General features: G+C 42.0%; 1 protein-coding gene across 3 annotated transcripts in view; it reads right to left on the bottom strand.

Annotated features, from left to right (window-relative positions):
- Window positions 1-24,166, bottom strand: part of slc8a1b (solute carrier family 8 member 1b) — a 146,079-nt gene extending 121,913 nt beyond the window's left edge. For all 3 annotated transcript variants that reach the window (XM_069658870.1, XM_069658872.1, XM_069658871.1), the window contains exons 1-4: window positions 23,750-24,166; window positions 11,966-12,891; window positions 9,687-9,851; window positions 6,104-6,894 (exon numbers count right to left, since the gene is read on the bottom strand). In XM_069658870.1, the coding sequence (XP_069514971.1) occupies window positions 6,104-6,894; window positions 9,687-9,851; window positions 11,966-12,841 (1,832 nt within the window). In that variant the 5' untranslated portion in view covers window positions 12,842-12,891; window positions 23,750-24,166. The remainder of the gene's footprint in view (window positions 1-6,103; window positions 6,895-9,686; window positions 9,852-11,965; window positions 12,892-23,749) is intronic.
- Window positions 24,167-25,375: the final 1,209 nt, after the last annotated feature.

Genomic DNA, 25,375 nt, shown 5'->3' with positions numbered 1-25,375 from the left:
CGCTTTCAGGAGGGGCACTGTTGTGGTTCCCTGAGCCAATCACAGCGTATGAGGTGAGGAGCGTATGTGGGAGTGGTTCAAATTAGCAGCTAGGCCCCATTCAGACCGGCGAACATGGCGAACGAGCAATGCAGAGTTGGCCTTCTTTCTGTTGGACAGGTAGGTGCCTCAAACCGGGTAGGACAAGCTCGCCGGCGGTTAGCATGCTAGCGCAAAGCTAAAAGTGATGCTGGAGGGGCCCAGTTTGACAAAATGCAATGCACTTATTATACCTTTAACTTATATGCACAGCAAGCTAAGCTAAAATAAAAAAATGTAGCAATTAGAAATAATGAAGGCTAATATTGAGCCTTAAAGTGTTATGTTCCTTTTTTAACCTTATTTTTATTAGTTAAAACTAAAAAGTGATAATGGGGTAAATACTTCCAAATCTTTCCAAAGCTTTTGTTCAATGTTTACAATTGCCACAGAATGAGGCAGTACATTGCACTTCAAGAAGTGATACTTCATACAAATGATAGCCTCCAATTATCAATTCACACTTTGTGCTCTGCATGTTTAATGGACCTTTGTTTTGGGCAGGCATTATTTCATATATACCGGTAACAAGTAGTTTGTATAGGAGCCAGGTAAAATCGATTCACATTGAAGAAAATTAATAAGGTATTTCTGTATCACATAATCTCCAAAGATCTCCAAGAAAAGCACTGGTACAAACTGTTATATTAGCACTTGTGATGGTTGCACTAATTAAGTGCAGCAACAGAAGAAGATGCACTGAAGTAGAGGGCACTATGGTATCAATGGTGTTTATAAAAAGAGCAGTTGTTAAATGGGCCTGTCAAAATCTGCCATCTGTATTGGTGCATTACACCACAAGGTGGATAGCAGAGTACACCCACACACATACACAAACATGCAGGACTGAGCAGGTATTTTTCTGTGACATACTGCATTGAAGACAGATACAGAGATAATTTGACAGTGCTGAGTGCTGTGGAGTAGTGAGTGCACTCTCTCAATTTCTCTCCATCTCTCTCTCTGCCTCTGCCTCTGTCTCTGTCTCTTTCTCCTACACATACACCTTTCCATCTTCCAAAGAACACCCAGGCAAGCCTTCACAAACAATTTCAGAGACAAATTGCTCAGGGCCCCCTTCAGGACAGGCAGAGAGAGAAATGTAAGGGGATATAAGAAAAGGTAAAATGGATATAAAAAAAACCCCAAACCTGTTAAGGTAAATAGGGAAAAGTTCAAAACTTTTCTCCTACTCTCTTCTGTCTCTGTCCAATCTATCATTCACTGCCGTCCCTTTACCCATCCCTGCTCGTTTATCTATTGTACCCTTCCTACATCTCTCCCTCCCTCTTTCTCTAAATTAAAAAAACAGAATCAGGGTAGAATTAGCCTGAAGGCATCCTGATTTAGATCAGCCATTTTGTAGTTCCTTTTTTCTGCAGCTTAACGCCGTCTGCTTTTCCCTGTAGGGACATTCAGGGCCCTGGCGGCACAATGCTGACATATGTAGCGTATTTTGATGGGAATTAAACACTTCTAAAAAAGCTTATCTTGGGACGAGTCCTGAAAATAAGCTAAGGCTAGAAATCCCTCGACATGTGGCAGTTGATTTAGTTTAGATTCATAAATGTGCATATGTACATATCTTATGTGATTGCAGCTTTTTGTTAACAACACAACCAAGTTTATAGACATACGCCACCAAGTCCGTAGCAGTTATTTTTTAAGTCACATGACAAGGGCTAAAACTTAACATGGAAGAGGTGGCACAGTCCAGTACTTTCTTACTTGTGTTTACTTAATGTTTAACTCTAAAATTGGGGAAACAATTTTTGAAAAAGTATATTGTTATGTCTCTCGAATCATTAAAGAATGAGGCTAACATTTTGGGTTGTCATATCACCCACGTAAGCTAGTTAGCAGAATCTAGCTAGCATAGCTAGTTACAAAGCAGAAAAATAAAAGTGGCCTAAATTACATTAACTGCCAAAGTGTGACAAAAAGACCACATTTGAAATTGAGCCTGCTATCAAATCATAAAACGTGTAGAAATACCACCATGGTCCTTCTATATCTGCACAAGGCTTCTAATTATGTAATAGCCAGAGACGTGGACTTGAGACTTGATGACTCGGACTCGAGTCGACTCGAGTCACTGTTTTGATGACTTGTGACTTGACTTGACAAAAAATAAATGACTTGAGACTTGACTTGACCTGAGGCATGATGACTCGGTTGACTTGAGTGTGTTCATAAGTTTGCATGTTAGCTGTTAAATATAAAATGATAATGTTCAGTGTTGTTCAAGGTTCTGTCTAATTATCAAGTATGAATGCAGCGCAAACTGGGACTCAAAAAGCTCCCTGATGCGCAATTGTCATGATTGGATGACTGGCTGTCAGTCAAACTCCTCGCTATGGCAACACGCAACATCAAAAACCCCTGCTCCCTTGATTTGGGACTTGACTTGCCTTAACTAAGGACTCGACTTGACATGACATAACCTGTGACTTGACTTGACTTGACTTGCCCAAGAAAAAATGACTCGAGACTTGCTTGATACTTGGACCAAATGACTTGAGAATTATTTGGGACTTGAGCAAAGATGACTTGGTCACGACACTGGTAATAGCCACCACACTGAACCATTGAAGATCATAAACAAATAAACAGAGAAGATTAAGAGGGGTAGATCGAGATAAAATAGTTGAAGGAAGGCAAAGTGGCCTCTACAGTCAAAATGCTTTTTACTTCAGACTATAGCTTAGAGTCATTGTGCTCCACCTCTGGGACTTCTCTCTTGGAAACACACACACACATTCACACACATTCACACACACTCACACACATTCTCACACACACACACACACACACACACACACACACACACACACACACACACACACACACACACACACACAGTAACCATGATAGCCGGAAGAGCGGCCCATCATTTGATTTGGTCAAAGTATTATTAAAACCCACTTAGTCCTGGCTGTAAGAGCTACAAGCTATGGAAACAACACAGTCTGCCACAGGCCCTGCAGACATCTGCTTCAAATCTGACCCAAAACTGAAGAAAGAGGCAGAAATACTGTAACTAAGGCAGCCTGTTTCCCATTCATTCATCGTGACAGCCCGCTTTGTTTCATGTCATCACAACCCTTTTTCCCACAAAACAATCTGAACACTTTCAAACAAGCTCTGTAAGCAAGCTTTTGGTTTCCAGGCCAATTTACTGCAACCAACAACTGATGCCTGCCAGAAAGAAAAACTGCCAGAGCTCTACATCTCGTTATTCATATCTAAACCAAGTCGAGTCTTGTTTATTTTTCTTGTTACCATTATAAAATCTAATGTCTTAACTAGCTTTACAGGCCAACAGCAGCAGCCGTGTGAAGCTTTCCAAGAAGAAAAACATCTCTCCAAGAAGTCTCACTTCTTCTGTTGTTGAAATCCAAACTAACCATGTTACAACAACTTAAAACATATTAATAAAAATCCAAAAATCTGTGCCAAGTCCAATATCAGTACAGAATCTGTGAATAAGTGAAAACAGTGGGTTGGTGCTAGTAGACTGGGGTTTAAAAGATGTGAGATTTAGCCAATATTCTTGAAAATGAATTGTCCAAATTGTCCAACTCCCAAAGACTCCCAAACTATAAAAAAGACCCACTGGTGAAAGCTGTGAAGTTCATTGTATTCTCACTACAAGTCTAACAGGCCTACAGGCCACCAGGAGAAAGCTTAACTGCAAGCAGTAATTTGTGGTGACATCGTGAACACGCCCACCCTGCCATTTGTGCACATGTGTGTGGGAGAAAGAGAGAGACCGGTACCTCACCTTATTGAGCGTTTTACAGAAAACAGTTATTTTGAACACGTAGCAGGGTTATTTGTGAAAAACAGCAATTTAACCTCTCACGATGAGAACATTGCAATACAGAGAGTGTGGGTGTATACAGGTTTACTTGTGTATATGTGTGTTTGAGTTCGCCCATGTCAAAATAGATTATAAAGCTTCATACAGGAAGAGCAACACTGACCACAGCTTTCAACTAATGCACAGTGACAACACAGGCCAAATACTAAAATACCTCAGGCATCCGTTTGAAGGTGGTCACACAAACCAAAGGCAATGAAAGACAAATACTAAAATGTGAGTACTAGAATTTTCAATATGACTTATGACCACCAAAATCCAATCACATCATTCTTGAGTTTAAGAGGATTTTTGTGCTGACTTTTATTTTAATTAGCGTAGGAATTCTTGAGTTATAACCAGAAACATGTTTTGTGAGGTCACAGTGACCTTCTACCTTTGACCAGCAAAATCTAAACAGTTCATCCTTGACTCCAAGTGAACAGTTGTGCAAAATGTTAAGAAATTCCCTCCAGGCATTCCTAAGATATCATGTTCACAAGAATTGAATTGACATGAGGTCAAAGTTACCTTGAACTTTGACCACCAAAATCTAATCAGTTCATCCTTGAGTCCAAGTGGACAATTGTGCCAAATTTGAAGAAATTCCCTCAAGGCATTTCTGAGATATCGTGTTCGGACGGACAACTGGAAAACATAATGCCTCCGGCCACGGCTGTCACCGGTGCAGGGGCATTTAAATGGATGGATCTATTTTAAATGCAGCTACAACAGAGCCTCTTATCCACACTCTTAACTTGATGTCTCCAGTCTTACACTTACCTTCAACATAGATAAGCCAGTACAACATAGAACAATTAATTATGGCTAGATTAGCATCCACCTGATCCTGTTAATTAGAACCAATTCCTATCTGTTCTACAGCTCTGTCAACATGTGAGTCAGCCACTGAGTCAACATCTGCGTCAGTGTATCACGTTACCAGCTATTGTCAAGTAATGATCAAGTAAAAGGGTGGCAAAGAAACACACACACACAAGTACTTATTCACAGCAATAGTTTTCACAATAAGAGAATTAAAGAACAAAAGGGGACTTTGAAATTAGGGTTGGTTTCAGGCCAAAGTGCTCAGCATTGTACAGACATTGGCTGATAGCTGGAGCTAATTCCCCACATTTCAAGCTGGTCAGGATGAAGAGTACAGCAGGAGCTGGCTCTGAGCAAAATCACCACTGTGGCAAAAGGCCTCCTGAATTGTGATTAAATAGCAATCATGGACCTCACCATGAGTCACCATCAGATAATAAGGCCTACGTAGTTGGCTAAGATGAGCTTTGACCTGTGGCTGTCGCATTTCACAGCAGGGATCCTTAAATGGACTTTCAAGTTCTTTTCACACAGGACAGAGAACAACAAAAAGCCTCTAGCTGGCTGCGTGAGTGTCTGCTCTGGGATGTTCTCACACAGTATATCCTAAAGGGCAAGTGACATCTTCTTAAAAAGCCTTTGTGTATCCAAATGAAGTTGTCTAGATAGATGCTCCTACTTTACACTGACCTGATTCCCTGCTGCTTATTTAATCAACTTACTGTTTCCAGCAACCACCTTCTCCTGGTTTTCTACTAGGTGCCTTGCTTAAAACTTCAACACCTTTCATCCAATTTTCCTGAGTTTGTATCTACTTAAAATAAAAACCATCAACCATCCAAAAATAACCCCGTTTCCCCAAGTTCTTGGCTCCCGCAACTCACAAGCTAATCCTATTGTGCTGACTGTACAGCAACACAGAGCGAGGAAATCAATAAAACCCACAGAAGACTAAAACAGCAGCACAACAGCATCCAAAGCAAAAGGGAATGAACAGACTGATGAAGATAAAAGAAGTGAAAGAGTAAGTTGAAGCAGAAAATAGAGACAAGGTAAAAAGCATTAAGGGTTGGATGGGGAATTGTTGATTCTGTCGAGTCTCCGATAAGCAGTCCGCCTCGCTGCACATCGTGACCACCACATCACACCATTGTCCTTCACACTTTCTCACATCTTCAGCGATAACATTTGCAACATTACACTGACACATAGCGTGAAAATAATCATGAAAAACTTGTACATAATGACAATGAAGCTGCGAAATATCTGCATGAATAAATTCAACAATTGCAAGATCATTATGATTCAAATTTAAAAGTAGATTGATCAACTCACAAGATCTCGTCGTTCTGAAATTCCAGGACGCCGTGAGTGTCTTCGAAGTCCTCTCCGCCACCTCGTGCAGTTCCCTCCACCGTCTTGTACGGCAAATTGACCACACCGCGAGCCCCCGACGTTCTCAGCACCTTCACCTCCATTGTGCCAACACTCTCGCTCACATGGCATACAGGCTCCTCAAAGGTAAAGATACCGGCGTGGTCGTCGTCAAAGATGGTAACGGTCGCTGTAGCAGGTAAGCCCAGACACGCCACTGAGTCCACATGATTAGCTGACTCGCTTTCCTCTGGCTCCTCCCCTTCTGATGACAACACCTTGACATTGGAAAGGTGAATCAGGAAGTTTTCATCCTCTTCAAAGATGTCATCGTCAATGATCCCCACACGGATCTCCTTCATCGTCTCGCCAGGCTTGAAGACCACCACGCCTTCTGTGAACTCGTAGTCCGAACCAGCGTTGGCTGTGCCGTCTTCCGTCCGGTACTCCACAGAGATAGTTTTGCCCACATCGCCGCCACGTCTCACCACATTCACTGCAACTGTGCCGCAATTCTCAAGGCATTGGTAAGAACCGGGCTCGAAATAGATCTTGGAGATGGGGTCGTTATCGCCAGCGTCGGAGCGAACCTCGTGCATGCTAACGGCCTTTCGTGCCTGATCGGCTGCATGTTTCTTCAGGATGTTTCCAGCACCTGTCATCAGTCGGGTGGCTTGGCATCGATAGAAAGCGCGGCTCTTCTGCTGCTGGCTCAGTACTTGGTAGTTGGCGAGCTCAATGAGTTGTTCCACCTAGAAAGAGAACACATAAAGGCAAAGAAACAGAGTAAAACATTTTCTTAAGCATGACTAATGGATATGGCTGTTATTTTGAAATGTTGTGCCACCAAAAATGTCGACCACCAGCCATCTTTTGTGGGAAAGAATGTCTGCTTTGTCAAGTAGTCTGCTTAAATAAGAGACCATTGAGATTGTCTGGCTCAATCACAGAGTTGTCTGGACAAATAAGATTTAATGGTGTGTCATGTGGATGAATCTAACTTTAGAAAGTCGAAGAACAGTGATCTTACAATGAATCATATCCTTAGATACGTCAAAAGAGAAACATCAACAGTGTCTGCGATTTAGCTCCATTGGGGACTGCACACCAAATGATCTGTCTTTGCATGGTCTTACACAGCTGTACATGGTGTTCAAATAAAACATGAACAGCTTGGTAATTTCAGAGGCTGAAAGGGCATCATTCAACAAGGCTATGTCCAAGCCAACATGACAGCCTGCATCCAAATCCTTGAGAAAGTGATTCCTTAGTCAATCCCAAGTTTGACTCCATATTCCCTCTTTTCCCCTTCCCCCACCCCACAAGTTTTCCTTCCCTGTCAAGGTTATTGAAAGTACTTTTTCCGTCGTTGGAGAACCTTTATGTGTTGAGCTAAATTTGATTATGTAAAAGATCCTAGACAAAGTTACAGTCAAGAGATATATTCCAAAATCATTATTCTTTTGGATTAACACTTATCAAATCAAACATTGGGTTAATCTAGTTCTTTTGATTGAAAGGTGACTACATGACGACTGGGCGGACAATCAAAAAGGTCTGGCTTTGCTTTTTATATATGCATCAGCCAATCTCCCTGCAAGTTAAAAAGAAACCAATGGCAGACCACCAAAGATTCTCAGATGAATAAATGTCTGTGTAGTCACTACCTTTTAACAAATTGGTTAACACAGTGGTGATTAAGCCTATGGCCCACTGTTAAAAGCTTTGCAGTATTCTTTGGAAAAATGAACCAGGGTTTCAAGTCAACTTTTCCAGGCAAAAATACTGCGGTTGTTTTTCCACCAGAGAGAGTACGCAGAAGTGGTGTAATGATTTTCTTAAGTTGCGACTACATTTACTGTGGCCGAACAAACAAAGGAAAGATTGATGACTTAAGACGATAAAAACGTTACGAATCCAAAGAAGAAAACATTCAATTTATAGATTAAAATGTCAGCGAGGGCACTGTGTGGATCTTTGTCATTGAGGTCCAAATACAGCTGCTACTATCGCTAATTGCCATAGGTGCCAATAAAGAAAATTAAACTTCAATCTTTAAGAGTCCTATTCCTATAAAGGAGTTGTAACAATTTTAAAACACTATGCTAATAAATGGAAACTTTGCCTACAACATTGGGGCGGCTGTGGCTCAGTGGTAGAGTCGGCCGTCTCCCAATCGATCCCTGACTGCTACAGTCCACATGTCAAAGTGCCCTTGGGCAAGACACTGAACCCCAAATTGCTCCCGAAGGCATAGCCATCGGGTATGAATGTGCATAGATACTGATAGGACATTGGCACTTATGCCTCTGTCATCAGTGTGTGAATGTGTGTGTGAAAGGGTGAATGTGACATGTAGCGTAAAAGTGCATCGAGTGGTCTGAAGACTAGAAAAGTGTTATATAATTAGAGTCCATTTACCATTTTACCATAACATATTCTTTAAGTAAATCTAATGTTTAAGTCTTCTCAGAGAAGGAACACTATGCATATTCTGATAAATGACAGATTAGGAGCAGTTTCTCTCGCTTCCTTAACTATGAGGTCAGCCTGCAAAATGGTGCCGCCACAATCTATTTCTGGATCAAAATCAAAATGAGAAAGTTGCGAAGAAAGGAGGACCAATTTTGGAACTTTCAGATCCTGCTTCTATTAGCTAGGGTTGTGCTGCAAGTCAGGATTACATCACATAACATTGTCGTAGTCCTATCTACAGTACATCTAGTAAGACGCGTACCTCCAATGTCAAAGCACTCGATGTCTGAGTGTGACTGTGAGTCAGCTTGTTTTACGACAGCAGGTTAATCAGCGTGATTGTTAATCCATAAAGAGATGAGGTTAGAAACGCGGAAACCTATTTCAGCAGGCTGTCATGCATGGAAGAAGAGTTGGCATTTCAGCAGGTTGTCATGCTGCCTGCAGCTGGCACCTTAAGACAAGCTCTAAGTAGAATGAACCTTGTAACACTTGAGCTACATTGTAATGGTTATTTCAAATACAGACGTCTGCAAAGAGCCACAGTGGTGGAATGAAAAGAGATGCTACACACGCACTGGTGTTGGTGATAGAGGACTTGTACCACATTTTCCATTACGGCTCTACCACGCTGTCAATCTGCCTGAATGCACAGATAAGTAATATCTTAAAATTGTAATATTTACACAAGTAGGCACTCTCCGTTTTAAAACAAGGCCGCCACACATTTAGCTCATGACTCTCCAGTGTAAGTGCAGTTTCTGTGTTTGTTTTGCTATTAAGATAATAATACATAAGTGGTCTGTTTCCTTTGCAATTTTCTATTTTACTTTTGTGATGATGGAATTAATCTGAGAGGTTGTGATGAGACCTTAGCTGCATTCATCACCATAATCACTGTCATAATAAAAGCGAATAGAAAGTGCGTCATCTGCAGCTGCTTATGTCATTTCTTATACAAGAAAACAACACTGAGAAAAAGAAACAACCCTGGCAGGAGAAGCAGTGACATTTTGTTGTTCTGTCAGATTGAGTAATTGCACCCCGTGTCAGGTTCTTTTTGACTCACCTCCTTGTCAGGGTGTTTCTGTTTGAGCTCCTTCAGGATCTTGGCCATGTCCCTGCGAGTCTCCTCCTCATCCAGATCCTTCTCGTCTATATCCAAACCAAGCGGGCCGTCCAGGAAGTCAACACCGTGAGAGTTCAGCATCTTCCCATCCATCTCAATGTCCACCTTTGTAATGGGAAAGAAAGCCACCATATCAGTACCATTGATTTTAGGCTTTGGAGTATGTATGTTAAATCTCAAGGCAACCATTTCTGGTGCAATCGTGAACGAAAGGCATTGGTGTAAATCCACTCCTAAATTACAGGAGAATTGTTAGGTTTAGTTCGGCTAAATCAATTAATGGTTAATATTAACTGTGTGTGTGAAGAGAAAAGGGGGCTGTCCTGTTCCTGATTGAAAGCCTGTTTTTTATTGATGGGAAGTCTTTTGACTCTTGTATCAAGATGGCGGTTAAAAACCTCTAAATGATGAGGGTTCCTCTCCTGTTGGGTTTGATACAGTGGTTCTTTTAAATGAAAGTGCTTTTTTAAATGTTGGTCTACTAATAGCACTGTTCTTAATACGCTCATCAAAGAAGTGAGAGAAATAATAACTAAAGTCATTTTCAAATTGGGATTTAGAGACTCTTAATTAACTGAGTGGTGAATAATTGTACCCAGCACCGTGATACTAACATTGTAATTAGATATGTGCATGCAACTTCAAACAAAGCATCAGATAGTATTCGAAAGAGGAAATTAAAAATGTCAATACTTGGAAAGTATTTGCAGTAACAGGCTGCGTGGCATGAGTTTACCTTGGCTGAATCCCATTCATTAATACAGATAATTGTTCCAAATTCACACATGAACTCACTTCCGCCTACATCGAGCTCCTTATCTGCTTCTTTGTGTTTTCCACCACGTGTTTGAATGCGGACAGATTAATTAATTTCTACTGGTTTGTTGAGTGTTCTCTGACTGATAAGCCTCCCAGCATGGATGTTTTTTATATGAAGGAATTTTAGCAACTTGAACGCTTTGAATATATTCCATGCATGGATGAGATGTTTTCATGAAATTTCAAAATATTTTATTCTATCATGTCGGCATCATCATCATAGTATAATTTCCCTTGTAGAAGTAGACATGTTTTTGTGTTAGAAGTAAAGGCTGTAATTTCTACAACATCTAACAATGTGGTAAAAGTAGCAATTGTCGTAGTGATGATGGTGGCAGTAGTGGTGCATGTTTTAAGGCACAAATCCACAAAATGTTTAAGAGTGGATTATTTTACTTAATATTTAATTTAAATTATTGCTATGAATGTTAGTGAGAGACAGGAATGTTGGTGTCAGAGGCATTCTGGGTTCATTTGTGGTCTTTATCATTTATCTGGATATCTACTGGCTATACCTAAAGCCCCCAAATATTTGCCATCACCACCAAAGGCTAAAGTATTATAGGACAATAGCCTTTAGGGTTCATTTCTATTAAATTTCTTTCGAAAAACATTATACAAGCCAAAGTAATTGTAGAGATCTGGGAATATGCTGAAATCACTTCAACAAACATTGGCATAGAACAGGAAGTTGTAGTTGACTCAGTGAGACGTTCTGTAAAGGGTGATGGAAGTTTAAAATGATACAGGGTGGCTGTGACTCAGTGGTGAAGTCGGTCGTCTTCTATTGAAAGGTTGGGGGTTCGATCCCTAACTGCTAAAGTCACATGTCCAAGTGTCCTTGGAAACAAGACATTGAGCCCCAAATTGCTCCTGAAGGCATAGTCATCGGGTATGAATGCAGAGATAATGATTGGAGTTAGCATTTAGGCCTTTGCCATCAGTGTGTGAATGAATGGTCTGAAAACTAGAAAAGCGCTTTATACGTACAGTCTATTAATTTACCAAATAATGTTCCCATCTGGCTTTGTTTCCTTTGCCAAATAAGTTGAGTGAACCAGGGGCTTTGTTTAAAACTTGTCTGTCGGTCTACAAGTGTTTCTTGCCCCGTTTTCTTTTAGTGATGCTAGTTCACTCCTAGATCTCAGCAAATTTCTTGGTGAATGCACTGGTATTGTTGCCACCCAAATGGCAAAAATAAATAGCAATACACCAGAGGCTTTCCAGATATAGAAAAGTCTCCGAAGTCTATCAGTGTTGCGTGAAGCTTTCATCATTGTGTGGATAATTAATCCAATTACCACTGTAGCAGCTGAGGGAAGCTCTGCTTTAGCAGTAATGGAGGAAATACTAACACAGAGTACTGGTGGTGGACGTTGTATGAATCTCTCTGAACATACCTTGGATGGTAGCGGACGGTCACCCTCGGTCTCGATGATCATGCCACGCTGTTTGCCTGTGCGGTAGCGTTTGTACACATACTTGTAGAACAGCAGGCGGCGGTCGGCCACCCATGCAAACACCACACAGATGGGAAAGAAGAGGAACGTGAGCAGACCCTCCCACACCTGTACAACGCCAGGCGAGATCACCGACAGGATCAGGTAGAGCCAAATGTAGGCGAAGATACTCCAGGTGGCCGTGACGAAGAAGACGCGGAGATGTTTGACCTTCCTCGTCTCGCCGTCGGGTACAACGTAGACACAGAGTCCAATGATGACGAACATGTTGAACGCTGCAGAGCCGACAATGGTTGAGGGGCCCAGTGTTCCAGCATGGAAGCCATGACCTACGACCTCTATGACGGACAGCAGGATCTCGGGAGCTGAGGAGCCCAAAGCCATGAGGGTTAGATTGGAGACAGTCTCATTCCAGATCCGAACAGTGGTGGTGGTGGTTTCCCCATTAGGTTTCTTGATGGTGATCTCCTTTTCCTGTGAAGTGATGACCTCTATCGATGCCATGAAACGGTCTGCAATGATTGACACGCCCAGGAACATGTAGACCAGAGCCACAAAATAAACCGTTGCCCTGGCCACCTTGTCGCCAAATGACGGGTTTTGGGGCTCCCAAATAGGTAGGAGCACCCCCCTCGCGCATGCCTCAGGCTTGCTGCATTCAGTTTTATTTGTGGACACTGCTGAAACCGAACCACCTAAGTTCTGCTCAGGGGGAGCGCCCGCCAACGAGGGATGGAGCTTGAGGAGGAGAATCGCTGTGACAACTGCTAGCCTCAGGCCAGGGGACAGGAGCGAGGAGCGATCCCAGCGGCCCATGTTGACGTCTAGACCAATAGTGGGGGTGAAGATTAATGAGGATGTGAAACCTTTAGAGAAAAGAGAGAAGAGGAAAAAATCAGATAAGATGGTTATAGAGCTAATTAAGGTTTGGATGAAGGAGGATTCTACCCTGTTCTGATGGCATACATAATAAATGACTATACAGTATTATTCAAAAACCTCATGATGGACTGGATCTCTCTTCAATATCAAGTAACCAACCCTTGTCTCTTCTCTTTTTTCAGTATAACAAGTATCACGACTTCATTTAGAGGTTGTGTGGATAACTTCAAGAAACAGTGACGCACTTAGAGGTCAAGTTCATGTTGTGGCATGAAGGACCTTAGAACACATGTTTCAGGTGGGGTGTTTGCTAAGCTGTTTAGGGGAAGCGAGTTCAAATAGCCACACCAAAGGTAAACTTGAGCTCCTGAACTCAGCAGTATAGATTTCCAAGGACCAGCTTCTGAAATCTCTGAGCCACATTTCCGTAGCAGTAATATCCTGCTGTTTCTCATGTAACCCAGCCAGGGCTGGATTTCTCTGATAACAGTGCCGTTGACTTTTATGTACAACACTGGCTTGTAAATTAGCTTTCATTTAAATGGTGGTTTTGTAATCCAAAGTCTTTGCAGCTGGCTGGTTGCAGGAAAACTTATCTCCAGAAGAAACAGAAAGAAAGCCAATATACTAAAAACTACTGGAAGAGCAATTGAAGTGCACTGAGGAGGATATTGCCTTAAATAGGCCACTCTCTGTGAGACCGCAAAATCCCAACACTGAGACTTCAGATCATTACATTTTCATGTCATTGCTTCCATGCAAACATAGGCCGAGGCAGAACCGAGTGCAGAAAAAATAATTAGCTGAAAATCAATTTAAAGGAAGGAAATGTGTCCCTGTAGCCCAACACATACTCCGAGTAGTTACCACATGTAACAAGATAATTGCACATCGTTGGGTCTAAATCCAATGGGAGAATATCTCTACATGATGTGTAAGGATATGAGACAAGACCATACACAAAGAACTCATTTTTTATTAAAAACGATGTGAAGTGTATGCTTTAAGGCAGAGTACTAACCATTTTAATGAACTGGGTTGCCTTGTGAGTTTGTTTGTACTAGCCTGAGAACCAGCGGCAGTATGGTGGGTAACTGGGGATCAATACAACCGGGGGCCTGACCTTGCAGTATGCAGATTTAGAGGTTATCATCTACAATTTAAAATCAATTCCAAACTGAACTGGGAGCAAATGTAAATAGGGTGCCTTTAAAGAGAGAAAGGAAGCAGACGGAGGGAACGGGATGTGGGTGATTTCATGTTTGAGCACAACTTTACACACACATCCTCCCATGAGGTTACAGGGGATAAAAGGAAAAAGGCAAACAGTAGTTTCAGTGCTGCCACACTTTCAGCATAACAGGGCATCCAGGCAGATTTTGAATGTGTTTGCCCCTGTATTCTCCATGGAGCTGCTACGCCTACAAGCAATGAGGAGAATGGAGGAGTGCTGTAGTTTGTTGAGCTATGTTATACAGTGTTCATGGTTCTGTGTATGAAAAGTTTGGACCATTTTAATCTTTCAATAATAAATATTCAAGATTCTGTTGGATCTATTTTTTTTCATCGGCATTGGTGCCTATTCTGAAAAATCTGAGTACTGTCAGGCTAAGGCTTGGCCACATTTCTAAACTGTTAATTTTAAACATTAAGTGTAATAATTCAGGACAAAATGATCATATTATGTTATAGATCGTTTAAGTTACTACATACTGAGGGGACAATGGAAATACAGTATGTACAACATGGAAATCTGTCCAATACATTTCAATGCAAATTGAAAAAGTCAACCTCATGGTTTTGCCAAAGGATTGGTCAGGGGCTAACCAAAGTCATTAGGGTTAATCCTCTGGGGATCATGGATGCCTGGACAGAAAATCATTGCAATCGATCAAATAGTAGTTCAGATATTTCACTCTGGGCCGCGGTGATGGTCCTAGAGATAATACTTTTCCCAGGAGCCAGGTATAAGCGTCCCAAAATATTTTCACAGCCTGCAGACTGAGCTGAGAAGCCTGGGGATTACTCCAACATACTTTTACCTACAGATTTTAAACTTCACCCACGTTTACTCTGGACATCTAACATGATATATATGTCTTAAAATGTGAATCAACATAATACCCCCTCTTTAACAACAGATTTTCTTCTAGTCTGTGTTGTGGACCTCACGTTTAGACTGTCAACACTCATGTTTCCGTCTGCACTTCTTCCTTCCCTGTCTAGAAAGAACCCCCAACATGTTTCACATTCCAGCTGGACGAGCAACCCAGAGTGACTTCATTTATATCTGTCTGGCCAAGGCACATGATGTCGGTCCCCTCTTTACTCACCCCCACATCTGTGAAGACAGTTAAAGTTTTACCACTTTGTAGGACGGTTATAAAAAGCACTGCTGCAAAACACAAGAAGTAATCCTTTTAATCAGGGATCAGTAACAAGGAGCAAAACCTGAAACACAGATCAGCTTAGAACTCTCCTCCAACAAGCTTTCACATTCCTTCAAGCCAACATCCATTTCCCGATAATTAACAGTTCAAACCCTTACATGCAGAATCAGCACAATTTACCTGACATCAATAGTTACATCAGTACTTTCCTGCTTCTCTTCCTACCACAATGCTCATTATAGATGAAGCTGTAAATCCCTTAACAATATGAATCACGCTTTCTCTCACATTACATGCCGCGAGGCGCCGGCGCCGTACGGCCCTGACACTAAACAAACAACCCAGAATCCATTTCCTCAGGGGATGTAATCGATGAATGTGTGAATGCTCATTCATGATATTGTACTCACTGTGGAAAGTGTGTGTGTGTGAGCCGTGCCTAATGTTTCTGACAGCTACTTGCTGCATAAATCAGTTACAGTGTTATGGATAATCAGTCCGCAAATTGTGAATCTAAATATTTGGGTTAAACAAACCAAGTGTGACGAGCGTACGAGTCCCACTGCTGTGTTTGTGTGTTGCTGCGGTGGAAGTGCTCTTTACTCAGATGTTAGGAAAATCAATATAAAACAGAATTACACGTCTTCTTAATTAAACTTCCATTCAGTAAGCTCATAACCGAACCGTTCCCTCCTGGCTAATGTGATCCAGCTGCTCTCTGCCTTCTACGGCCTCCTTGTGTGGTCACATAAGGCTTTGTGTGGCATTTCCAAGTGATCAATAATTCAATGAGCTTTGGGATTTGGTTGTTTTCACTTAAGCATGTCATTTTTCCAGCAGGCTGATGGCTAAAGAGAGGGCTCTCTATGCCAGCTGTTCTCAACAAAAGAGAATGTTTTCTATGGCTTCTCCTCACCAGTAAATGTGGCCCATTAAAATAGGAACAGTTGGAGCTGGTAATATAATATTTCAATCCAAAGAAAAGGTGAAGATACAGACATGTATTAAGAAAATGTACAGAGAAACTTTAATTGTATAATTATCATAGTGACGATGAAAGAACTCCTTATTACTAGCTATCGTAAGAAATAAATTGTAACCTCTGACTGTCATTACCCACCCTGCTCTTGATGTCATAACCTATACATCATTATAACAACGAGAGAACTACTAAAGGGATAGAGCAACTTAAAAGAGATGTTACACCAGTTGGAGACTAATAGATTCACCACAGGCGGAAAAGTTACGAAATTTTACCTCAAGCTGTCTTTAAATTTGATTTGTCAACTCCTCCAATCAGCAGCTATGAAATAGCACATGGAAGCCAACAATGCTTTTTGCATTCATCATTTGAATTGATTGATTTGTACTTTCAGACTGTAGGTCTAAAAGCTTTTTTTGGCACAGGAGGAATCCTGTAGGATTTTTCATCGAACATGCTTCATGACCAGTGTTGGGGGTAATGCGTTACAAAGTAATGCATAAAACTACTGTTTTGTTCTAGCGAGTAACATAGCGCATTGTTTCAGCAATTCAAGTACTTTATCATTAAAAAAAGTTTCCCTGAAGCACTGTTTCTGCTCGTCTCCCACTTCTTGGCAGGTAGCTGCATACCAGTGGAAGGTTAACCTACAGTTGTTTCAGTGCGCATGCGTAGCTAGCTAACTCAGCTGGCAAGATGGCAGAGAGGACAGCATTAACTTCGTGGAATTATTCCCATTATTTTTAATTTTTGGGTGAAAGGGACAAGAACAACATGACGGTGGAATGTAAGCTGTGCCTGGAGGATAAGAGCATGTCAGCTGTGAAGAGCTCTACTTCAGCTTTAAGGAACCTTCTGCTAGCTTCTGCACAGCTCCGCTACACTGGTGGGACTAAGAGCCTGTGTTGTATTGCCCAGTTCACTGTCAGATTATTAGCATAATAAAGAGCTGTTAAGGTTATACTGTGTCTGTCATTCCTGTTACTAGGCTGCAGAGTTACAGATTATGGGCCGTAAACGAAGCTATGCAATAACAGTAGAATCAATACATTCAAAGGTAGACGTACAGCAGGCCGCACGCCATCCTGACAATGTAACAACATTTTTGGTAACGCAAAAAATACTCTTCTCAGTAGGTAACATTAACATGAGTTACCCAAGTAACGTTCCCCAACACTGTTCATGACTGGAGATATTTGGGTCAGAAAATTGTAAGACATTTTAAAGACATGAAAAGATTGATGCCACTACATTCATACTTCTCTATTAAATTCAAAGCTAAAGCAAACATCTAGTAAGCTTAGCTTTGCAAAAAGATGGGATGCAATTTCCTGGCCCTGTTCAAACGTGTAAATACATCCGCCAACCAGAGCCTCCATTAATGTGTTATATATCTAGTTTGTGAAATCAGGAAAAATTGGAGATTTGTGTTGCTACCCCTGCAATGCGTTTCTAGCCACCTTAGCCAAATATGTTCACTTCAAGCACCAAAAAAACCTAAATGGTGACACTGAAATTGTAAAACTAGGACACAAACTAATAGACGGTGTGGCTACGTCAGGTTCTTTAAACAGTCTAGATTGATGCTTCACACAGCTTGAAACCTCATCACAAAGAACCATTATAATTACTACTCTCTAATTATCTAATCAAATAACAATCAAAGGTTGATTCATTTTAATAATGTGGTTTTGATCAGCAGAGTATTTTGGTTTGTGAATTAAAACCAGTGAACACCCTGTGAGAAAACATCTCTCTCGTTCCATCCTTCTGTTCCTTGCTCCGTTTCCCCTCTGGGGCTTGCTTAAAATGTATTCTCACGAACACAAATCCTTGATAAACCTTGCTTACACAATCCTGATTGCTTTACACTTTATCAGGAGATTACACTTCAGATGACTTCAGATAATTACCTGTTCTGTTTATAGTTCCCTTGTTTGGTTCAACTGCAAAATATCTCCTGAGGCCAATGACCGACTCAAGTTGTTCCCTCTCTCCACATAAGAATAATTACCGGCTATTTGATACAAGTGATGCCCTGCCTGGTGTCAGGACCAAATTCAAGGGTGTATGTTTATGTCGCTGCTGTTAACACAAGAGAGGCTTAGCGGCTCGACAGTGGCTGCTATTTTGGATTTGGTAATTGAAATATCAGGTTTCAGAATATCCCGCCATGATTTTCCCTTGTGTTATGACCTCAAAAACTTGGCATCATTTCAAGAGGAGCACTAGATAAGACAAGGCAACCCAGCTTCAGACTCGCACACACAAACCGGACTACTTTATTCTCCTTCCCAGAGGCCAAAGCGAAAGGGCAACACAGAAAGTTAAGAGAACCAAAACCCTGTGTTGCACTGATGCAAGCTGTTCCCTCTCTGCCCCAATACTGTCATTCCTCGGGAGCTTCTAAGGGCAGCACCCAAAGGTGCCAAGAAGGCAGCTGGTTAGACCAAAAGGCAACACCAAAAAAAGGAGGAAGTTGCATTAGTCATAAACCTAGACAGGACAAAGAGAGGTCGCCTAACGTGCTCTCGACTCTCCTGGGGAATCAAACCAAAGGGATATTCTACCGTCGTTTAAAATATGTGTTTGAGAGCAGGGCCAAGTATGCTCTTACACACATACAAACTCGCCTCTGCAAACAACTGAAGATTAATGCTCTGTGTTTACCGTCATTAGGGTGATGTTGAGGCCTTTTAGCCTGGATCTGCCTTGCAGCCAATCTGTGAGCCAAGATAGCCTGTCATATTATTACACTTGGAGTGAAGGAAATGAGAAGACTGGCACTGTAATACACAGGACTACTTCCTACTGTCTGTCACTCTGCCTGTCTATCCATCCACATTATCTGCTGGAGAATGATAATGAGCTATGGGGAAAATCATTAAAAGTCACATAAATCACTCCCCTAATCTCCCCGGTTCTCCCTTCACTCAAGAACTAGCCGAAGGCAAACAATCATCCTCAAACTAACCACTTTTAAAGCCTCCTTCTAAGGCCGGGATGTATAACCAGTATGGACTGGCACATTGGCATCATCTGTTACTCACTGGATTTTCTCAAAGAGCATTTCTTTCATCTGTCTTTCTAAAGAACAGAGAGATGTTTCTCTCAATATTGTAAACCAAATAGCAAAGGAAAGTACAATTTCTACATCCTAGTTAATTCCAATACCCATACTTTTACATACTCATTTATCCAGCCATTATCTATACTGCTTATCATGTTCAGGGTCGCGGGGAGCATTAGCCTATCCCAGCTGTCATTGGACGAAGGGCCAGGGTGTACCCCAATTTAGAGACACCAGTGAACCTATTGAGCATGTCTTTGGACTGTGGGAGGAAGCCAGAGTACTCGGAGGGAACCCACGCATGCACGGGGAGAACACGAAAACTCCGCACAGAAAGGCCCACTTCGTCCGAACCAGCCGTTCGAACGAGGGACCTTCTAGCTGTGAGGCGACAGCGCTAACCACAGCCCAGGTTTAACACATCCTAACACATGTACGTGAAATGCAGTACGCCAAATAAAGCAGGATGTCTGCTCCATGAAGTCAGTTTTTGCAGTGGGCAGACCAGCATGCTGTTTTCTTGCCAATTAATTATTAATTAATGGACAAAAGTGTAATGACAGAAGCGCTATGGACTGCTAGGGATGTACGAGCAAGAGGGTCAAAGTTCAAGCGGAGAGTTTTAAGAGCGGTATGTCCCGATATATGCACTCTTCATCTAAGATATGTCCTCTGAAGGGCAGCCGCAGCACACATAAAGGATGCTATTTAGAACGCAAGTGCTTTCAGGAATTTCAACAAGCTCATTTAGCTTTACTTTAGCTCTACAGTGTGTTTTAATGTCTTTTATTGTGTGTGCTTTTCAATCAGCAACTGTGCTGCTAAAAGAAACGGTAAGCAACTAGCTGGGCAACAAAGTGCACAATTTACGAGCAACGAAGCAAGATGTTTCCTTCAGGAGGTGGAGACCAAAACAGAGCAAAAAGACTGAAAATTGGCTGCAACACAGCTACAAACGAACGCTAATGTTGCACTGGATGCTAACTAATTGTTTGTTAGCATGTTTCCCAAGTCAGAGAGAGAAGTATAGTTTGTAAGGATTGTAAAGCTCCCTGATACACACATTCATACGCCACATCAAGTGAACTGATTTGACCTGAACACTTTTATACAGGCCTCTCATTGTACTATGATGTACTTTTGCTACACTCCTCTCTGCTTCACATGCAACCTTGTTTAAATTCATCCATATTTTATCACTAAGCCTGGTTGTGGGGGGTTGTGCCTTCTCTGTGCAATCTTATCATCAACTTACTGCAGGGACACAGCAATAATATGCAGTAATTCACATGCTCCTTTCAGGTGGTATGTGTATGTTTGAGAAGCAATGGTTGAGACACCTGGCAGCATCTGTCTCATCGTAGAAGTTTACACTACTACTGCCGTTTTCCAGAATGAGCTTGTATTTATGGTAAACAAGGCTCCTTTCTATCATGGAGGTAAAGTTACCGCTGGCTCTGTTTATGAGGGATATACACATGACACTTTCAGATTGTAGATTTGCTTTTTTTTAACCTGGTAGAACAGGTCTCTACTGTTCAATGGTATAAAGGTCTAGCAAGTCTGCCACCAAATCTTGCCCAGTTGTGCTCATCAAATGCTGTATACTGGCTAATGAAGTCGTCTTAGTAACTCATCTTGTAACATGACAAAGATGTATTTGTGTTAATGTCAATCTGACAGGGTTGGTTTGTTTCCCAATGTTCAAATCCATCTGTTCTCCACATGAAGCTGAGGAAACATGTGGAGTACGGGCACGTCAATCAGCTTTGCAGGGATCTTTCTAATCATATCACACGTAATACATGGGTAATCTATCCGACACTGAAACACAGACTTACAACTGACAATAGAGTCGCACAAATCAACTAATCTCCCCAACTACAATTGACCGGAGATGGATGATAATTTTGCAGGCAACTCATCAATATGCGTATTGATTTCTGTTCCTCAGTGGCTACCTATTAGCTTATTAGCTATCAAGTTAAATGACGGAGGTCACAGTGAAATCAGCAGAATCCACCTTGTCTAAACACATCATGCATTATTACCTTTTCGGGCTTATTACAGAAGGAAATTATTAGCATCTGTTTTTATTGATTAATGTTGACTTTAAAGTAATGCAAAATGAAGCGAAATAATGCAACATTTTTCACTTCACATAAGCATCACACGACCTGTCCATGTCATGAGGGGACCCTGCTTACAGTACACTTCAGTGGTCAGAGTTCCTTCTGTTGAAAGGAGCTGAAAAACATTTTTGGCACGCGGGAAAGAAAAAAAAGTAATCTATGGGGGGCGCCGTTTAGCTCAGTCGGTAGAGCAGGCGCCCCATTCTGCTTTCTTTTATCATTTAAAAATATCACTCATCAAGAAGTTACCAGGTACAGGCATCAAAAAATATCTAGATAGAAATAATCAATGTTGTCACTATTGGTCTTGCTTGCTTTTGTAGGTCATGCATCACTATTAATTTCAGCCTGTTTCGTAACCACCACAAAACTCCTCACAGGAGCTTTAAGTTCACTTTAAGCTTTATACTGGGGATTTGACAGTGTTTCGTTTTGCTCTTATATTTGCAAAATTGAATAAAATTAACCATCACTATATGTGAGTTATAAGTGAGATATATGGATTAAACCTTCAGAGGTGAACAACCACACATTTTCTCATGAATACATTAAGCATATCTACCGAAACCCCCTTTAAAGCCGTCAGAAAAGTACGACAACCTGAGAGCAATCTTGTTATAATGGGAATACAAATGAACGTAAAGTAAACCCCAAAAAAGAAATAATTGTATTTGCACCTTTCATTTACAGCATGAACCACACTGTCGTACCTTCCTCCACTGATGAAGCTCAGCCTCCTTTCTGCCATTTACCACTGACTTATTTACAACATGGTGACCCAGCAGTTGTTACACTGTAGCAGAGACGTGTCTGGAGTGCATGTGTGTGCGTGTGTCTGGTCCATGCTCTCCTCAACCAGGTTAAAAAGAGGCTTTATCTCAGACTGATGAGAGGACGGCCTGAATCTGGTGTCAAATATAGTAAACGGTCCGTTGTTATAGGAGAATACATCACTTAGGCTGATCTGGACCTGTTCTGCTGTGATGCCTAAAAATGAAGCCTCCCCACTGCATCATAAACACATCTTATATTTCATCAATAACCAACTGCACCACTGCTGGGAGGTAAATAAAGCAGTAAAGACCTCTGGCTGCGTTTCATTTTTTTTTTCATTGTCATAAATAAATATTTCATAGCATCATCCACAGTGGATGAGCCCCAGTTCAGCTGAAGTCAGCTGGAAAAGATTGCCTGGAAAAGCCTTGATGGTACCTGCCTGATGTGCCAAGCTCTCTCCTCTCGAGACGGTGCGTTTGTAGTGTCACATCAGGAGCATAAAAAGCTGCCTCCTCTAATATCATATGTGTCACATTCACAGGAACAGTTAACTGGTGTGTGAAGCTGTGCCATCGCTTCATTTCTCTTTTATAACACTCTCCTAACACGGCAGGCAGGGGGTAAAATAAACCATTGTCTTCGGATTTCACGTTTGAGACTAAAAATCAACCCCATTCAAACTCAACACGCGGGGTCTGCTCTCAGATTCCTCTCCAACCTGCTCTGCGCTGATGTGCACACAGGCACCTCATCAGCTCCGGCGGCACTGCGCCGTTTGGCGCAAAGGATGGCGGACGTGCAAAATTGCGCAAATGTGCGTCTCAATGCGCTTTGAGGCGATTGGATCATTCATCCTCTGTAAGGATTACCATCTCTAAGGGGAAATAGAGCCTGGACTGCGCATGTTTGTCACCCAACTTCCACATTGAGAGCCTATAAAAGGTGCGAGAGTGGTTATCTGAACGTGCTCTGCATCCGTAATTATTACTCCTCTAGAAATGAGCGAGGCAGGCGGTTGGACATGGGAGGAAGGGAGAGGAGAGCATGGGAGAAGGGTGGGAGTGAAGGGCAAAAAAGAAAAAGAAAAACAGCCCCTGAGGCAAAAGAAAGGAGCCTCCGGATTCTAATTTTAATAAGAAGAAATGACAAACACCTTCCACCGCACCCAGTCATTTCTTAAGCATCAGTCCGCTCTCTATAAACCTGCTTATCACAGAGGAGGCACAGCGCAGTGTGGGAAGCGTGGTACGGGAGGATGAGGTGAGGAAACATCGTCTCCACATCGCATCCAAAACCTCCCGACGCATGGTGCTTTCGAGTCTCCAATCGGGGCGCCGATTTACCCCATTCATACAACCCCTGGCTGTCCCCCAGACTCCAACTTGATTCCACGAGACAATGCGGCGAAATGAAGGCAAAGACCCCCAGCATACATCGTCATTAACATGATTATCCTCGCTCAAAAAGCTAGGAAACTGCAGAATGACCTACCTTTTTACCCAGAGAGAGTCCACAATCCGGAGAAGACAGTCAGTAGTAAAAGCGGCACTATAGCTCTACTAATAATAGTAGCAGTACAGGGAGTAAGAGGAGGAGGAGTGGTAGTAGAGGTAAGCCAGTAGTGGGGAATGGTAATGGAGACGCAGGGAGCTCTTATACGCCAGCCGAGGCGGCGTATCCACCGACCGAGACGCACAAAAGAAGGGGAGAGGTGTCCGGATTCCCATGCACTGACAGTTTTTTATTTGTTGTTGTTGTGGTCTGTTGTTGCCTACTCCAAGTTTCCATGCAGAGCGACCTGTACGACCTGTGTGATCGGATGACCGGAGCGGCGCTTCATCAGCAAACCCGCATTTGTTGGGACGAGGCGCGCAGCACGGCGGACTTCTTCCTCATTCTTCCCTTCCCGATTCCCCTCTCGCTGTGAGCGCAAGAGCAAAGAGAGAGAGAGCGCGAAAGAGAGCGAGAGTGTATGAGCGAGAGAGAGAGAGAGGCTGAGAGTGTGTGTGTGTGAGCAGGTCTCTCCTTCGTCTGTTCCCTCACACACTGACTGAGGATCAGCTCGCACTCCCCCTCCTCCTCCTCCTCCTCGCTCTCTCTGTGCAGTGTGTGCGCGCGCGTCTCTCTCTCACTTCTCTGTCGTTGTGTGTGTCCATACACATATATCTTGCTTGTCACTCTCTCACACTCACATTCTCTCACTTCTCCCTTTCTTGCTCTCATTGTCCTTTTACCTACTCTTTGGGGTCAACATCAATAACTCACTCGTAATAAAGGGCAGAAAAAGAGTGAGCCGGATCCGAAACTGAGAAATGTGGAAGAACCAGTTTGACAATATAAAAACAAAAGAACCAAACAGAACAAAGTTGGACGAATATAAAAAATAACGCACTTTAAAGAAGAAACAATGTTGCCTCCACCTCATACATTACTATATCTACATTATCTTGCATCAACTACATCAGCACAACTCAAAGAGAGAATGAACAGGAAGAAGGAAGAGAAACATATAAACAACATATAAGTAGACAAAATAAAAGTAAACACTGACAGTTGATTGATAATAACCATGTTTTCAAGACTTGAACAATAAAATAATGCAACTTTTTCTTGAGCAGAATACCACGTGTTACTATTCAGCAATGTTGGAGAGGCCCTATGCAGCACTTGGAAATAAACAAAAGTCGTATCCTTGAGTACAGCCATAACAGGATTTACAGTAGTGCTTTCAATCACTTCAATCCTAGGTTACTTGCTAGCACTTTCTCCCCTGCCTGTTTTAGCAATTGCAGTGTTTTCTGAGGTATTTCTGCCACCAAAGGTTTCACAGTGCAACTGGAAGGGCAGTGTTTGTAAATACTTAAACACTGCATTGTCACAGTTGGTATTGTGCCTGTCTATAAAGTCAGTTGACTGTTTGTGTCATATCTACAGACGTAAAGGGTGACCAATAGAAATTGAATACAGAGATATGAGGTGTCCGCCCGACAGCAGCTATATGTAAAACCTGCAAAAGACATATACGAGCTAGAGACATTTACGAGCTAGAGACATATACAAGCTAGAGACATGAGCTAGAGACATATACGAGCTAGAGACGTATATGAGCTAGAGACG

This window comes from Semicossyphus pulcher, unplaced genomic scaffold, assembly GCF_022749685.1.
Source record: "Semicossyphus pulcher isolate SPU_LCO1_2020_fin unplaced genomic scaffold, fSemPul1.0.p SCAF_12, whole genome shotgun sequence".
Lineage (NCBI taxonomy): Eukaryota > Metazoa > Chordata > Actinopteri > Labriformes > Labridae > Semicossyphus > Semicossyphus pulcher.
The sequence above is the reverse complement of the archived record's forward strand: the minus strand, read 5'-3'. Positions and strand labels throughout refer to the sequence as shown.